The sequence below is a fragment of the Rhopalosiphum maidis genome, chromosome 4 (genome assembly GCF_003676215.2).
Source record: "Rhopalosiphum maidis isolate BTI-1 chromosome 4, ASM367621v3, whole genome shotgun sequence".
In the NCBI taxonomy this organism is placed as follows: domain Eukaryota; kingdom Metazoa; phylum Arthropoda; class Insecta; order Hemiptera; family Aphididae; genus Rhopalosiphum; species Rhopalosiphum maidis.
In genome coordinates, this window is record NC_040880.1 from 35489613 (window position 1) to 35507652 (window position 18040).

At 30.1% G+C, this 18040-nt stretch overlaps 1 protein-coding gene across 2 annotated transcripts; it reads left to right on the forward strand.

Annotated features, from left to right (window-relative positions):
- Positions 1 to 428: 428 nt before the first annotated feature.
- Positions 429 to 17033, forward strand: LOC113559166 (molybdenum cofactor sulfurase 3). 2 transcript variants are annotated; one of them, XM_026964796.1, is made up of 13 exons: positions 429 to 599; positions 2132 to 2288; positions 4585 to 4718; positions 6272 to 6587; positions 6784 to 7035; positions 7751 to 8027; positions 12079 to 12200; positions 12339 to 12521; positions 12905 to 13137; positions 15349 to 15555; positions 16317 to 16426; positions 16494 to 16610; positions 16700 to 17033. In XM_026964796.1, the coding sequence occupies exons 1-13, from the start codon at positions 542 to 544 to the stop codon at positions 16898 to 16900; spliced, it is 2367 nt and encodes a 788-aa protein (XP_026820597.1). In that variant the 5' UTR covers positions 429 to 541; the 3' UTR covers positions 16901 to 17033. The 2 variants fall into 2 exon arrangements, with proteins under 2 accessions (XP_026820597.1, XP_026820602.1); XM_026964801.1 differs by having other exon boundaries at positions 6278 to 6587.
- The last annotated feature ends 1007 nt before the right edge of the window (positions 17034 to 18040 follow it).

Below are 18040 nucleotides of genomic sequence, written 5' to 3' on the forward strand. Positions count from 1 at the left end.
ACAGAAGTCTTATATTAACGGTATTATATCGTTCAAAAGTTTTGAGAATCGATAGTTAAAATCATATTCCAAAACCGAACATCTAGTCATTTACCGGGAGTATTTTTTATTTACCAAATTTTACGGCACACTGATGGTTAGTAATAACCGGGCGCCTGTATAGTTATGTAAGTATAAAAGAAGTCCTACGGCTTTACAGGTTCTATAGACCTACGGAGATAGGCATAATATGGAACGCTATGATCGCTAGCTTATATTTCGGCAAAAATCTTACAAGTGCCCCTCGTTATGGTAGTCATTAGTTATTTATTATAAGTAAACAAACGTTCATTTCTTTTTTTATTTTAATCGAAATAGGTTCATAATATGTACCTATTCGTGTGTCTATTTGCATTTTTTCGATAACAATAATTAATGTAATTCTTTATACTTGATAATATCCATGTTAATAATAAGAAATAAAAAAATGTAAATACCAATCGATACTAGTTTCAAAAAAATTAAAGTTAAAAAAACTGAATTCTACTTTGTATCCAAAATAATGTTTCCAAAAGTCGAAGAATCAGAGCTAATAAAGAACGAGTTTAGCAGATTGAAAGGTAGGAAAGTCATTTTAATTAAATATAAATTATTTTTATAATTATGAACCATGTACTTTATCAAACTTAAATTTTTGTTTACTTATCATTAAGTTATTTGTTTAATGTTTAAAGATATATTTCCATAAGTTAAAAAAAAATTTAATTAAAGTTTATATTTACAAAAAAATAACGAGTTGCTTTTTTACATTGGCTAATGAAGTCTTAACTTTTAACTTTTTCATCAAAAATTTGTTTAAAACAATATTTATAGTCATTAAACACAACATTTGCAGAATATTAATATCCAATTATAACTTTTTTTCTCTTAAAAATAAATATTTAAATTCACTCGAAAAAATATGTACTAGTATACTCGTATTAAAATTTGATTATAAAGATTATAACATAAAACTATTGATTGATCAAAATTAAATTTATATTTACTGGTCGACATAATACAGTTATAATTTAAATACAATTTCTTCCATAAATAGAATAACATTTTTTTCATTAAAACTCATTTTGATATTATATGCATATTTAAAATCTCCAATGTATTATTTATTAATATATAAACTACAACAATAATTAGTGCTATGGTTATATTATGTCCCGTCACTATTCGTTTGAGACGATTATTGTAAATTGGTTCATATATTAATGATGAGGCGTAATAAAACTCGACCTTGGAGTGTTACAAGAAATATATCTTCTGCAAAACGTACCCTTTTGGTTTATTTATATTATTATTACACAATTAATGTTACAAACCTATGTACAGAGTGATTAATCAAACATGCTCACCTCGTTTTTTAAATCTAATAATGAATTGAATTTATTCTAATTCTGACATTTGAAATTTTTAAATATACTTAAAAGACCATCTTTTCAAATTATCGAGAATTTTTTGTACTCCTTAAGAAGTGTTCTGTGGCAACATAAACATCTGTTTTTCAAATGGAAAACCCCCTCTTTTACTGTAAATTAATTTACATCAAAAATAATAATATTTTCTGATAGATGTTCTCGTGTTCTGAAACATAGCTAAAGTTTATTGATTTTATGCTACCGTTTACCGACTCAATTACAACCGTCCTATTTTTATGGATAATTTAAGTTTTGTTTCAATTATTTTTGTTTGAAATAACTATTTGCTTGACCGTATTAAAATATCCGTGTAATGTATTCATTTTATATTTAATTTTCCCGGGTTGAAGTAAACTTCAACTGATTTTTCGTGAAGTCATCTTCATTTATTTCACTAAAATACATTTTATGTTTTCCAAAGTTAAATCAGATAATTCAGATAATATATTGTAATATAAATTAAAATTACACAATGATAGTATCGTTCACATTTTACTTTTTGCTTGATGTTTTAAATATTCACGAAGTTAATATTATATTTATTCTTAAATCTTAAATGACACAAATTACGATAATTAAAGACAGATATCTCATGCAACAACAACATGATTTCGTAAACATCTAACTAATTACTATACTTTGTACAAAGCTCTTTCATATTATACTTGAATCTTATTTTTAAGGAATTTGTTATCTGGACCATGCGGGCACAGCATTGTACGCTGACAGTCAAATAAACAACGTGATGAAAGATCTGAAAATGCATTTGTACGGAAATCCTCATTCGACCGGTAATCCGTCGGCAGCTTGTGAAAAACTCATAAATAATATTCGATTTAAGTATGTAAATCATTAAGAATAATAATGATAAGCAAAAATACAGTTTTACATTCGCACAAAGATAAAATAATACCACCTCGTCAGTGGAAATAAAATGAAAACTCGACTAAAAACAACCGAAGGCTTGCGTTCGACCTACCGTGTTTTGATTTCGCGTATAACACTGAGCCCCGTATAAAAACCATTTAATACGTTTGTCATATTATTTTATACGGTAGGTATACAGATACCGGGATATTGTTCGGTAACGATGTAATTTGTTATTACACCAGAATCATTACAAGTCATCAGCCGCAAGACATTTGGCTGGCTATACATAAACTCGTGGAGCTGACAAAATAGTATACAACACACCGGAGACAAACGATAGTTGGACAAAGCTGTCGGAGTATAGTTAGCATTTCGTACAATTCGTTTATCGGCTATAAAGCGGCATACACTTTAATTACCCACTGTTGTACATTTCCCCGAACAACTATTAATAATTAATTCATTTAAAATAATAACTTTAAATCTGTTTCTAAACGTTATCTATTTATAACTGTTATACTAATATAGTGTACAAAATTGGTTTTAAATGTTGCGGTTTTTTTTTTCTTTAGCCGAAATTCTTAGCCAATTATATACATAATATTATAACGTTTAAAATTTTACTTTGCTATACTGCCTACCTATTGGTAGGTACATTTTATATTTTTATGCAATAAATAAAATATATAATAGGTACCTAAAATCAATGTACACAACATAGTACTAAAATAACATCATTATTATGTTGAAATTTCAGGTCATCCTGAAAGTAATATTAAAAATGAATGTCATGAAAATTATTATTGACAAGATAATAAAATATAATATACTCCAACATAATGTAATTGATTAAAAAAACAATATTCTCCAATTTATGTTGGTATAATAATTTGTTTTCGTAACATTTAATATGATTAGTGCTTTAATATTATTAGGTAAATGATATTTCAGTAAAATGAAATTGTGTTAAATACGCCAATACATCTTTAAAAATTTAAATCGAGAGCGTATATTTTATTTAAGTAGATACCTATATTTAAATATTTCATAGTTAATGTTTTCTTAATTTTCTGTGGAAATCAAAGTTTTTAATTGCATTTTGTTTACAAAGCTGTTAATAATTTAGGCGTTCAGTGATCTGAAAATATCATTTCAGTTAAACATAATATAGTAATACAAATTCAACAAATAATAATTTCAGTTTAATAAGAACTAATAACTAATATTGTGAATAATTGTGATATTTAAAATTATAATGTATGTATAAATATATTTATATAAGCACCTAATCGATTTATACGTATTATAATAAATATTATAGCCGTATTTTTATAAAAATAATTATATAAAAAAAATATTCGTACATATACTTTCTATTTAATACTAAATATTATTGAACACAATGTGATTTACAGTTAAACCTACGTAGCGGATTTTCAGCTAAAATCGGTGAAATTATTTAAATACTGTTCTACCGAATAAAATTAAAATAGAAATATGCTTTAAAATAATAATATTGAAGTTCAGCTTTTTAATATATGATTTACACTTGAATTTACAGTGTAAACAATTCAACTTAAAACCTATTCTTGGTAATTGGTGTGACAGTTAAGATGAGATTCTTTGCTGCGTAAAAATAGTAAAAGTGTACTTGATAATTAGTGCGCGTATTGCATTTTTTTTAAGATCGTTGCGATTGAACCTTACTAAACCAACTCACTAAGCAACTACAAACTATAAAAAAATCGTTGATTATATTATTAATTTTTTATATTTTACTACTTTTTATTTTTTATCGTCTAAATTTTTATTTTTTTTTAATCACACATCACACATTTTCAATTTCAATGCACAAGCATATAAAATCAAATTATTTCGATAAAGTAGTTAATAAATTATAAATATTTAAAATTGTTATGATTAGAGAAGAGTACCTAATACCACTAATCTACTTATCTGCTCACAAAAATTTAAATAACTACTCTTAGAGTCATAATAACTTATTATAACAAATACAGATGTTTGCAATTTATATCGCCACAGGACACTCCTTAACCGGTACAAAAAATCATGAGAATTTTAAGATATGACCTGGAAGTGTATTTCAAAAATTCCAAACTCGAATAAATTGATTATTAAATTAAAAATAAATGAGTGAACATGCTGGGTGAATCGTCGTATACAGTTTGCATCGTATTATATTATAATCGTTTAGCAGTACGTTAATAATTGCTTGATGATTATTTTTCGTCTCGTCCCCTCCCAGGATCCTCGAACACTTCAACACGGGACCCGGAAAGTATAGTGTGGTTTTCACGTCGGGTGCCACCGGAGCGTTAAAGACCGTAGCAGAATGTTTTGCGTGGGACGAAGACGACGACCGACCAAAAGACTCAATAGGTGAGGTATTGACCTTTTTTTAATTAAATAGTCACCGATCAATAAAGATGCAGATGTATAACTATTCGGTAGTTCACGAATTTCGATTCTCTAAAAAAAATATTTATGATTCATATTAAACTACGCATTACATGATCAGAAATGTGAACGCTAAAAAAATTTTTTTAAATAAATTTAATTGCATTTAAAATTAAATAACAAGTTATTTTTATAAATTCAGGTTTATTTTCTTATAATAAATATGGACTCGTAAGTATAAAATGAAAAGTTAGTCGTGAATTCGTGATCAATATATCATATCATAATCTCAAATCGAATAAAATGTTTCAAGGTTTCAAGTTTTTAATCTACATAATATTAATATTAAAAATTGTCAATAAAATATCTAAAACCGTGCAAAACTATACAATATTATATTATTTTCATACGGCAAAAAAATAATAAGCAAAGACAATACTAATCTCGTAGACTACTAGTCCGAATACAATTTTGATCAGAACTATTTGTGTATAGATTTTCAAAATAAGACAAGTGATTATATTTTAATTTTTAGAAAACCGTAACGAAATCCGTGACGAATAAAATGTCTTTTGACATTAATATATCGGTGATTAGTGTTATTTGAAAATTATCATAGTGCCAAACGTCTGAAACGTCTGAAATATGGAGCCTACTATCACAGTACCCCCGAAAATGGCCATCGGTGACCCATTATAAACCAACCAGTTATTGTAATAATAGTGCCCGGCCATGATATGCTAGCAATGCACGTTCATGTGTCTCGGCGTGCGATCGGCTGTTTGTGATTTAATGTACACGTGAATTAAACGCATATCGTGCTGACGGCAGAATATATCAACGTAATGAGACGTTTCTCTCTGTCTCTGTCAATCTTTCTTCATTATACAAATTTCCACGTTTAATTCCATGTCACGATATTATATATTACGTAATAACTTTAATGTGCAATTTGATTCGCGTCTAATATAAATGTCACGTGGCAAAGTGATAATATCCGAAAACCACCCTATCGCAGTCGCGCGAAATCACGTATAAATACAAAATACTATATAATATATTCAACGCATATAGATATGTGTAGTATTTACTTACATTTCAAGTATGATGACAACGTTAGGTTAGCATTTAAAAGAAAAAAACGTAATCGCTTACATTAAACTCAACGGTTGTATGTAAAGGAAAATTAGCGAAATATATATAAGTAATGACTAATAACAATAAGTATAATACGATAAAATTAAAAATAGTAATATGATCACCAGCGATGTGAATTTGACGATACTTTGCATATTACTGTTGCAACAGTTAAACGAACGCGGTCGAACTACGTTGCCCACTGCGATAATTATTTATGTGTACAATTAAAATTGTTACAATGATCGTTGAGATTAACATTGTCAAAATGATAAAAATAACTGAATTCATACCAATAGAATTTGCTCGTTTTCGTTAGGAAAACGCTTTGATATTTATTGTCTAAAACGTTCAAATTTCGCTGTGTGCTGCGTATCATTACATCATCAACTGTACAGATGCAGTTTGCCGGTCACGGGGCAGTACCTTCGCTTACACGGAAGACAATCACACTTCAGTGTTGGGCATGCGAGAGTTAATGCCGATGGCGAATCCGCTGTGTCTAACTCGAAACGAAGCTCACGAGGCTTTGGACGAGATGCCGCCGTCTCCGTCTGACGGCAATTTTTACTGTCGTTCGGCGAGTCGTAAAAATTCGCTGTTCGCTTATCCCGCTCAATCCAATTTTTCCGGTACGAAATATCCTTTGAAATGGATCGAAACGTGTCGGAATGGCGCGCTCGACCAGTACACTGGAAATCGTGTAAAGTCCAGGTAATAGAAAAATAATAGTATTTTAACATATCGTGTCTTATCTTCTATATTATATTATCAGCGGATTTAAGTCGACACAGTAAAAATTAAAAAGGTATAATATTATAATTTTATTGACTTCGGTCACTGACACATAATATTACAGTTCATATTGTATTAATATCGATAACCGTTTAATATTATAATCATCGTGCAGATGGTACACTGTTCTGGACGCATCCGCTTACGTACCCACCAACCATCTGGACTTGGGAAAATACACACCCGACTTTGTCGCTGTATCGTTTTACAAAATGTTCGGCTATCCAACTGGTCTTGGAGCGCTATTGGTCCTCAATAAAACAGGCGTGCCGGTACTCCGTAGGAAAAAATATTTTGGCGGCGGCACCGTCGAAGTGGTCCTTGCGCGTAATCGACATCACGTGTTTAAAAAAAATTTCCACGAAAAGTAAGATTTTTTTATTGTATTGAAACTAATTAAAAAGTAATGAGTATATTATGCGTGTTATGTGCTTACGTTATACTCATATAAAAAGTTATTCGACTGAGTTTCGACTTTTCGAGTAATTACACGTGTTTTTGTAGGTGCTTAAATACTTTTATGAGTTACTTGTTCATCGTGTACGGCGTTAACCGTGACAAATCAAACTCCCGAGGACTTAATCCTTCTTATACTCCGTTAAATGTAAACTGCACGGGTTTCTAACACGGCTCTTTAAGTTGTTTCGACCAAACGTAAAATACAGGTCTAAAATTATATCCAATCATAAAAGCTATTTTATTTTCTGTAACCTGCAATACTCCAATAAAAAATGATATTTTTTCGTGAGTGTATGTGTTGTACAAAGTAATAAAAGCCGAGCAATAAAAAATCCCCAGTGACACTACGGTTCATAAAACTAAAAAATATTTTTTGAAAATCGGTTGAATACTTTGGATTTCTATTTAATCCGTTCTAGGCCACCGATTGTATACACATAGATGCACCGATAGATATAATTTTAGTGGCTTGTCCTACACGACATAGCCCATGGAAAATTCAAATAATATTTAGGGGATTTACGGTGACTCAAAATCCGTATATACGCATGCTGTGGCAGTCTGGCGTGTACTATGCACATGCACATTGCTGCACGCGCTGATTGTGTACGCATCTGTTGCAGGTTCGAAGACGGTACGATTGACTTCCTGTCGGTGATCGCGGTCGGCCACGGACTTGACACTTTGCGCGCGCTGGCCGGTCCGATGCGGGCGGTGGCCGGCCGGACGTTCGGACTGGCCGCCTACCTGTACGACCGGATGTCCGGGGTGCGGCACGGAAACGGATCGCCGGTGTTCCGGGTGTACGCAGACACGGCGTACCGGTGCGAGAGCACGCAGGGCGGCGTCGTGAACTTCAACGTTCTCAGGGCCAACGGCGAGTACGTCGGCTACAACGAGGTCAGTTTACGAAAACGCCGTGGAATTTGGGGTGATTCTCCGGAGACCGATCTGTCGCTTTTATAATATTATATTGTATGCTATAGCGCGGTAAAAAAATAAGATTCCCACTACGCGTTAGAATTCGGATAAATATAATTTGGTCGTCACTATATTGATTTGATAAACCGATATCATAGTTATTATTATTATATGTTAATAAGCTGTTATTATTATTCGGCGACAAAAATCTGTCTAAAGAAGAGACACAAATCTAGGGGAGCAGGGGGGAGGGATTTTTCCCCTTAATTAGGCGGGTGAGTGGGCAATATATCGGTACTCGATGGTGAATTTTCACACAAAACAATAAGCATGCAATACGCTTATACCAATTACATAATTTACAGTATTAGGCGGGTATGATACAATAATGAAAATGTATTTTCTTTTCGTAGGTGAGTAGTGAACACCAAATTTTGTTTTGCCCCCGACCCATGATTCCAACTAGTTTGCGCCTCTGGTCTAAAGTCTATACTTATGCTGTATGATCAAACGCACAATGATACGAATCTATCATCATATAACAATTTCTAATATTAAATGTCTGTACCTATTGGATTTTTTTTTTAAACAATATATTATATCAATAATCGACTAAATAGTCTATCGGCCGTAGTTTCGCATATTTCGATAATATGTACATCACTTATAACATTATAACTATATAGTCTTTTCAGAATTTCAAAGACCTTTATTAATTGTAAAAATCGTCATACAGAACTGTGGTAATAATTACAAAATTTAAGTTATTAACATATTCAATACTATTATGACCTCTTATGGGCGCACAGCAAACATCAATTCGATAGTAGAATATTTCCTCACGTGTGTTTTTATCAATATCGACGGTTACTTCTCCAGTGGTAACTAATTGTGATCTGCGCAAACGGAAGAGATTATAAATAAAATTATATTTTTATGAGAGAATTGTTGTTTAAACTTATTAGTTTGTTACGGTTGCTAGTTTTCGTTTCAACAGCAGATCTGTAGGTACATACATTTTACAGTAAATACCTGTATACTTGAAATCCGGGAAATACGTTTGTTACATGGTGTAAGTATTTATTTGTTATATAAGTAAGTACCAATTCAAATTAAAAACGATAACACATTGTCCACCAATTAATTAATCAATTATCAACAACGCATAAATTTAACTGTAAATAAAATAATGAGAAGATAAAATTAATATGTTTACGCCGTATCTAAGTCGTATAAAATAATCATTACGATTTGTTTTCCCAAACCATATACAGGGTGATTCGCCAAAAATGCTAGCCCCAGCGTGCAGCTATATTCAAAATCTAATTTACACAACTTTCAAGTAGGTATACTTAAAAACCTGATTTTTAAATTCTTGTTCCTTTTTCTTTTTTGATACCAACGAATTTTATTTGAACTATAAATTATTTAACGGATAGATCGTTTTTTTGAAAAAAAAAATGTACCTAACTCTTTTGGAATAAATAGTATTTTAGTTGTTAAAATGTTCTTACTAAGGATAATAGATTTTAATGATATGGGAAGTATAAAGAATTGAAAATTTATTGAATATTAATTTATTAAAATTATTATAATTGTATAATTTTTAAAAAATGACCCAAGTATAATAAATACTAAATACTATATTATATCAAGGTATTTTATATTTTTGTAAAACTAATTTTAAATTCTTTAACATAAAAATTTTGAAATAACTCATTAAAATTTTGAATTAGATATACATCAAATGCCTTTAAAAATCTTCTACTAAAAAATATGTTCAATAAAAAAGGAATTTTCGTTTTAAAAACAGAATAATAAAAAAATTCCTATCAAGAATTTTAATACTTTATTGTTGTGTATTATTGTTTATCAAACGCCAAGCAGCAATTTTACATGCCATAACAGAATATATAGTATGAAAGTATGTAAGTAGTTACGTACAATATGCTAGCATACATAGGTTATTGTATAGAGAAACAAAATTCAAAAATTACATAAGATAGTTAAGCGATATTTGGTTAAAATGGTTGAATACAATTTGGTCCTTGAATTTAATTATAATTTCAAAAATTCATCTTTAAATGAAAAAGGTGGTCCGTTGTCCGCATTCTTGGTAAATTACTCTGTTTATTGCAGTAATGATATTTAATATACTATTAAACCTTTATCTAAATTAAAATTGTAATTTTTACACTTAACAATATAATTAAAAATATTAAAAATAAAACTAAATTGTTTTAATTCTGTTTTTTCTAAGTCCTAACCTGTAGAATCTTACAATAAATTATAAATAATTTTTGTACGGATTAAATATATGTATAAAATTCTATCCAACCAAAAAACAAAACAAAAACGACAATTTAAATTTAACAATAAGTAAAAGTTTTTATAAATAAATGGTTCTTAAACTGCAAAAATATTGAATTGTTTAAATCATGTAATAGAACTATTAGATATTAAGTAGGTAGGTAGTTCATTAATGAATTTAAAAACGATCTCTCCGTACATGAGAGTATTTTTCAATCGCTTCAATCCCACTTATAATTATGCCAGATAAGAATAATAACACAGTACCTCTACAAAACGTGCGTTTGTCTGAAATAGTTAGCTAGTAAATGTATACGCCCAATACAAAATATTTCAATTCAAACGTAAATTGCAGTATTGGTAAGTTTAACACAACTTAATCTTTAACAAAATACAAACCAACCATTGCTTGAATTTATGATTTTTTTTTTTTTTTGTTTTGTTTTAGTAGTTTAACACTGAAAATGGTGTATGTCTTTTAATATAATAACAGTATAGGTTTATATTGACTATTAATTTGTTTTTATTTCTATTATTGTAAACAAGATTACTACAATTTTATAATATAATTAACTTTAAACGTATTTTTATTTGTATAAACGCTATTAACTTAAGTATTTACATAAATTTGTGGTTTTTTTTAATTCACAAACCTGTTAAATATTTCTCAATAACATAATATGACGAATACCTGCTTAAATTATAAACGTAAAAGTTAATTTTAAATAAAATTTCATGTTTATACAACGTCCAATTTACCTAGTATATAAGTAAATAATCCCAACTGTAAGAAATACTACACCTAACTAATTTGAAATTTATAAATTTATACTTATTCAAGGACAATCATTAATAGGAGATACCTATTGATTTTAAATACATTTTAAAATACTGTAGACAATAATACTAATGATTATTAACGGTATATAAAGGTAATATAAATTATAGGTTTACATTATATTTTAATATAAATAAGCATAATCGTTTTACAATGTAATACATTAATAGTAAAGACATTTAATAAAACGGTAAGACCGCAAATAACTGCGAGTGAAACCGAAAATAATATTTTTAATAATTTTCCGATTTATTATCACATTTGCAATTATATCATAAATATTGATTAAAGAAATTAGTGTAACGTACTAACGTGCAGGCGAGTGAATTGTTACTTTATAATATGTATATACGTATATGTATTTATACAAATAACGAGTTAGACTATACTTAGATTTGTCGAGTGTGTTGATTATAATATTCGTATAAGTATACAATTATATGATATTGTTAAGATATCGAGTATGCAATATTCTAGGATTGAGTGAACATAGTTATTTTTAAATATTATGGCTATAATTATGACTTTAATATAAGCGTTTTTCGTGTGAAAATTATATAAAGTGTGATTATGTATTAAAATCGCGTTCCGTCCAAGACGTATTCACAACATTGGCCCATCTGAAGATTGAAAAAAGATAGGAAGAAATATACATACATATATATAATAAGGCTCTTGGTGCGCCGTAGAGCACCCGCTCAACGCCTCCATATATTGATCAACTTCATAAGTTTTCTTTTATCGACTTAGTTATAACTGCAATTTTCCAATTCCTACAGAGGGGTGAGGCGATTCTCTCGGATACCATGTTTACCCATTAATTCACAATGACGTATATTTTGTTTTATCACAATAATATATTCGAACCATTGTCGTTTTCAGGTAAAAAACGTAGCCGACGTCTACGGTATAGTACTCCGAGTTGGTTGTTTTTGCAACCCCGGGGCGTGTCAATCGCATTTGGGTCATACAGACCAGGAGTTGAGACGAAACCAAGAGGTGATGTGAGTACATACCCGCAACCGTGAACCGAATAATAACGACAATAACGCAATATTAATACCAACTGACAATAATATTATGATATTATATCAATGTCGTTATTAGGAGGTACTGTTATACTAATTTTATTGTTATTACAGTGGTCACGTTTGCGGCGATCACATCGATCTTATTGAAAACCGTCCCACGGGATCAGTTCGGGTTTCGTTTGGCTACCAATCGAGCAAATCGGACGCTGATACACTTTACAATACGCTTGTCGAACAATTTTGGCAGAACAATCCGTCGAAACCCGTTGACCGACAACAGAACACAATCAACGAGTAATGACAATTGACCTTTAATTGATTTTAATTAATCCGAACGCTGCTGAGTGTAGACATAGTATATTTTAGTATTCCGATAATATCGGGTAGTATATTTTAATATCGGCTATCACTGGTGCCTAACACGATCCGGCTCCGCCTAAATGTCCGAAAATTAGTTTTTGGTTACCCAATATAATATCTCATAAGTACTTAACGTCATGTTAAGGAGGCTTAACGTTTTCTAAACTGTTAAAGTTTAAAACAAATTGAAGTGCCCCAATAGTCGGCGTTCCTCTTTCTTCTCGAAAACAATATACTTAAATTATATCACCTTTACTCGAGTGAAATACCTATATAAATTGCATAATAATTCGATCTTGTCATCAAACTGTATACAGATACAACGGAATGGATTTGCACGTGTCGAGGATTTTCGTTTATCCGATCAAGTCTTGTGGGGCATACGAAACGGACGAATGGCAATTGGAATCATACGGGTTTCAATACGACCGAAACTGGGCGGTGATCAGTAACACGGGAGTGTGTATGACACAAATGGAAGAGCCAAAACTCTGTCTGGTTCGACCTTATATGGATTTACAAAAAGGAACCATGACCCTCGTATACGCCGGTAAATCTCAACAGACTTTGTTACAATGGTACTTATGTTGTCCGTATAGTTAACGTAAAAAATGATTTACTAGTGTTTAGAGTTGATGAAATCATAATATGATTATTATATATGCACTCGGTGGCTTTGACCGTGACAAATTAAATTCACGTGGATTTACCGTGTCTTAAAATCCGTTAAATGTAAACTATGCATATGTTTAACACAGTTATTTGAACCAAATATAAAATATAGCCAATACAATATGGTCTCTATACAATTACAAATTTACAATACCTTTAACTATTTTACAGCACGTACACAACAAACACATATTCGATTTGCTAGAACCTTCTTTAAAATTTAAAATTTAAAAATTAGCTTCGATGAGCAAATTCTTGGATATAGGATTATCAATGTACCCATGTACCTAACACCTACATACCAAGAGTGTGTTAGACTTGGCTGTGAGTCGTTTACACACACACACACACACAAGCATCGCGTTTTTTAATACAGATTTGCTGTTTTAAACTGATACATATATTAATTATAAATTATTATCATATTTGGCACTTTATAGCGCCCATTATCAATAATAATAATATTAAAAAAAGTGAAAAATTGAAGAAACTACTCGTTCACTCCAGTGGCGCAATTATCGGGAGTGTTGGGTGTGCAATTCACAGAGGCCCCAGGTTTTGAGGGGCCCCTGGATTAAAAATTTCATGTACGATATTCCTACTATGATCTGTAATATACACATATTATATTATTTGTTGTAGTATAATAAATAATTATGTCTTTACTCTTTTGAATTTAGAGAATAATTCAAATTATGATTACCTCTGTGGGAAACCAGTTAAGAGGATGTCAGCGCACTGTTAGTTTTCTCTCTCTAGCCCACGCGCAACATAGATAAAACGCATTTATGCAGTCTGAATAGAATTCACTCAGTTTTAGTTCTAAAATAAATATACCTATTATAAAATTAAATGTTGATAATATTTCTGAGTACAAGACGATGAGTTTTTTAAAAAAAATTAAAATTTTGAAAATGTAAAGGTTATTTAAAAATGTTGTAACTTATAGCTATTTCTAAACTATATAATTAACGTTGTATTGGAAATAATGGAAAAAACTCATCGTCTTGTACTCAGAAATATTATCAAAATTTAATTTTATAATAGGTATATTTACTCTAGAACCAAAATTGAGCGAGTTCTACTCAGCGTAGACTGCGTAAATGCGTTTTGTCTATGTTGCGCGTGGGCTAGAGAGAAAAAACAAGCGGTGTGTGACATCCTCTTAAGTGAATCGTAACACATACAATACATTAATACAGCAATATAGGTGCCAGAATGCAAGTATAGCGTATAGAAAATAATTGAAAATTTGAAACTTCTTTTATTATTATAATATATAATAATTATGTTGGTGTGTGTACTGTGTAGTGTGTAAGTCATGACTCGTGACAATATTATGTGTCTGACGATAATAAGACATAAATAACTATCGACCTACATTCTATATAATTCAATAATTGTTGTATTACTATCTGATAATAATGAACTGGATACAAACAAAATCATTAAAGACTAAAAACAAGAAGAGTTAATTTTTATGTTTAATTTTATAAAAAAAATAAATTTAAGTAAGAATTATATTAACTATTACATGTGAAAAAACAATATTTTTTAAAGTTATAATAAGGTATAACTGTTTTTAATTTTTATTAGTAGGTAAGGGCTCCGGTCCGGAAATTTTCACATAGGCCCCTCATTATCAAGTTGCGCCACTGGTCCACTCTGCTGTTTAGTTAGTCTTGAATGTACCTTGCTATTAAATTTGAATTGAATAAAAAATCATCATCAACTGCATCGTCAGTGTTCCACGTGATCAACACATAACCGTAATATTTTAAGGTACTAAACTGCAGTTGAACATATTCAACTAATTTTCCACGTGATGGCTTTTTCTTTAATCAATACTATAAAATTATGATTGTTGCTAGAGAAAATTATAAAATTGATTTCGATACACCTCAAAACAACACGACTGAGTAATAATTAATTATAATCTATATGATCATATTTTGACAAATGCCTACTTACACGCACCCTTCATCGGTAGTAGGCATCCAGTTTTTGTATTAAAGTATTAAAAAAAAAATTACAAATGTATATATTTTATGTATCTATTATTATTTTACCTCCATAATTTCTATTCCAGAAAATAAAGATGAAGTTCCGATGGTAGTTTCACTGGATACGAAACTAGGTGACACCAAGAAAACGGGGAAAATATGTTGGGGTGGGTCGCTGGAAGGAATCGATTGTGGCGATGAAGTGGCCGAATGGCTCAGTTGGAACCTCGACCGGCCCGGGTTGAGACTCATAAGGTGCACTAGCCGCAAACCACCAGTGCAAAACAAGTATGGTAAGCTAATAAGTCACGCGAATTCCGTGTCAAACATAATATTACGTTAATGTTAGGTTAAGTCGCCAATTGATTTAATCGTTCCGTGAAAATGGGTTGGTTTAGTTTTATTACATTCTAGTTGTATTGCAGTACCTAAATAATAGTAGGTAAATAACTAATAGTATACCTATATTAGAGTACCTACTTAATATAGTATATAGATAGTGGCTGCTTATAAGTAATTTAACTCAGCGTTTCCCAGTGTGTTCCGCGGAACCTTAGGGTTCCGTGCGACAATTTCGAAGATTCCGCTAGATGTACCTATATGGTTATTGGGGTAGATTTTATATTATTTAAAAAAGTGGGTTTCACAAAACACAAAACTATTTCTCTAGGGTTCCGTGGTCGTAAAAGTTTGGGAACCGCTAAGGTAGGTTCTACGCCTATGACCAAGTTACCTATTGTTATTCTCATTATACAGACAATATTTTTATTTCAAAAACTGTTTTTTCATTTCATGATTTACTAAGTAGACAACCTAAATATTACAAAACAATTAAGTAATAAGTTATAAAATTAACTTCTACGTAACTGAAAATTTCCTAAAATTTTTATAGTTAACACCTATCGGACTGGAGATTAAATTTATTATCATTTAATGACACATTAAATAATCATACCTAGGTTATGTTATAGTAACCAATAGGAATAATAAGAATTTTTTAAGCTTTTTACTATTTACTATATATACTTCTTAATTTTAATTGCATGGACTTTAGGAAAGTTAGACCCAAAAGTATTGGGCGCTAACCAATGTCAGTATCTATTGACCACAAAATCAACGCTCAAATGGTTACAGCTCGAAATGGAAAACGATATAACGGAAATAGTAAAATACATTTTATTATTGAGTTTAATAATTATTAATGACCGCATAATATATCGCATCGTTATAGGGTGAAGATAGTTTACTATTTCGATTCCGAGGTAACTTAGTGATCTCTGGCAACGATCTACCTGCCTATGCGGAATTAACTTGGAACCAGTTGGACATCGGAGGTATCAAATTTCAAGTAAGACAGTAATTCATTTATATTATATTTTTACTTTGACTACTGTAGTGTGAGGTATCATAAAATAATGCCATATATTATGTTCATAGTTCGATTCGGCTTGCGAAAGGTGCAAAATGGTGAACATCGATCAGGACACATCAGAAAGCAATCATAAACCACTGTCCATATTAGCCCAGCACAAATGGCAAGATAAAAGCATTTTTGGAATTTATATCAAACGAGAAGATACGCAAAAATGTAAAATACGAGTTGGACAACAATGTACAGTCATCAAAAAAAATATATGATTTGTTTGGAAAGTACTTATGTTTTTAAGTGCACACGTTTGAATGAAATAAAAACATATAACACGACAATCGTGTATTACCTACTTACGCAAATCATAATAAAGGAATAAAAGCATTTTTTAATCATTATAAATATTATTATTACAATTATTAATTTGATCCTCGGAACCGATGTTAGGATTAAAAATTTAGTTAAGCTTAATTTCGGGTGCATCCGAATTGACCATAACTATTTTCCTCGAATTAAGAATTAAGAATATGGCAAATATATTTTTGTAATTTTACGTTTATTAACAATATATATATATATATATATATATACCGTTATTAGCAATGAATTATAAACAATTATATTTTTTTAATAAATATGGGCTATTTCAAGTTTTAACAACAAATAAATATTTGTTTTTTTTTAAAAAGAAATTAAATAAGTAGGTATTATATAGATGAGTATAGATACTTATTCTACTTTTTATAATTTTCTAAAAATGTATTCGTTTGATTATGGTCAGAATAAATCCAATAATATAATCTATATGACTAAAATGGAATCTGTATGCAACCAATAAAACCTAAACAGTATGATTTTCCCTCTAACTTGGTACCTACACAACACTATAACACTGGTGCCTGTTAAAAATGTTGATATTTAAAAGACAATAAACATAATTTTAGTCCAAAAAAATATTTATAGTAAGATATAAAATTATTATTGCAAACTAATCTTTTTTGTGGATGAAAATGATAGATACTTATCTCATTTTTAGAGAAAAATTAACTCACTTTACAAAATGGTCTCCTAAATGTTGAGCGGTAAATGCTCTTTACTAGAATTACTTCCCATTGTATAAGTAGGTACCTAATGCCTATGATTCTGTATACATTATTATAAATTAAAATAATGATCAAAAATGTTAAATTTGAAATTCCTAAGATCAATATTATTTGACTCATACCAAGGTACCTATAATCATTGATTAGATATAATATATTGTACATATACTGTATACGTATATTGAATCAATGCTATAACCAAAATCATAAAAGGAAAAATGGTCATTTTTAGTTATATTTTGTAAAAAATTGAACATCAAATATTTATAAACAGAAATTGTGTACCTATCCAATACCTATATAATG

Bases quoted from the DNA above. Each gene is read 5' to 3' on its own strand.
- LOC113559166 (XM_026964796.1), top strand. From the start codon at position 542: ATGTTTCCAAAAGTCGAAGAATCAGAGCTAATAAAGAACGAGTTTAGC. The intron at 16,427-16,493 runs GTAAAATACATT...GCATCGTTATAG, and splicing joins AAAACGATATAACGGAAATA to GGTGAAGATAGTTTACTATT. The intron at 16,611-16,699 runs GTAAGACAGTAA...TTATGTTCATAG, and splicing joins TCGGAGGTATCAAATTTCAA to TTCGATTCGGCTTGCGAAAG.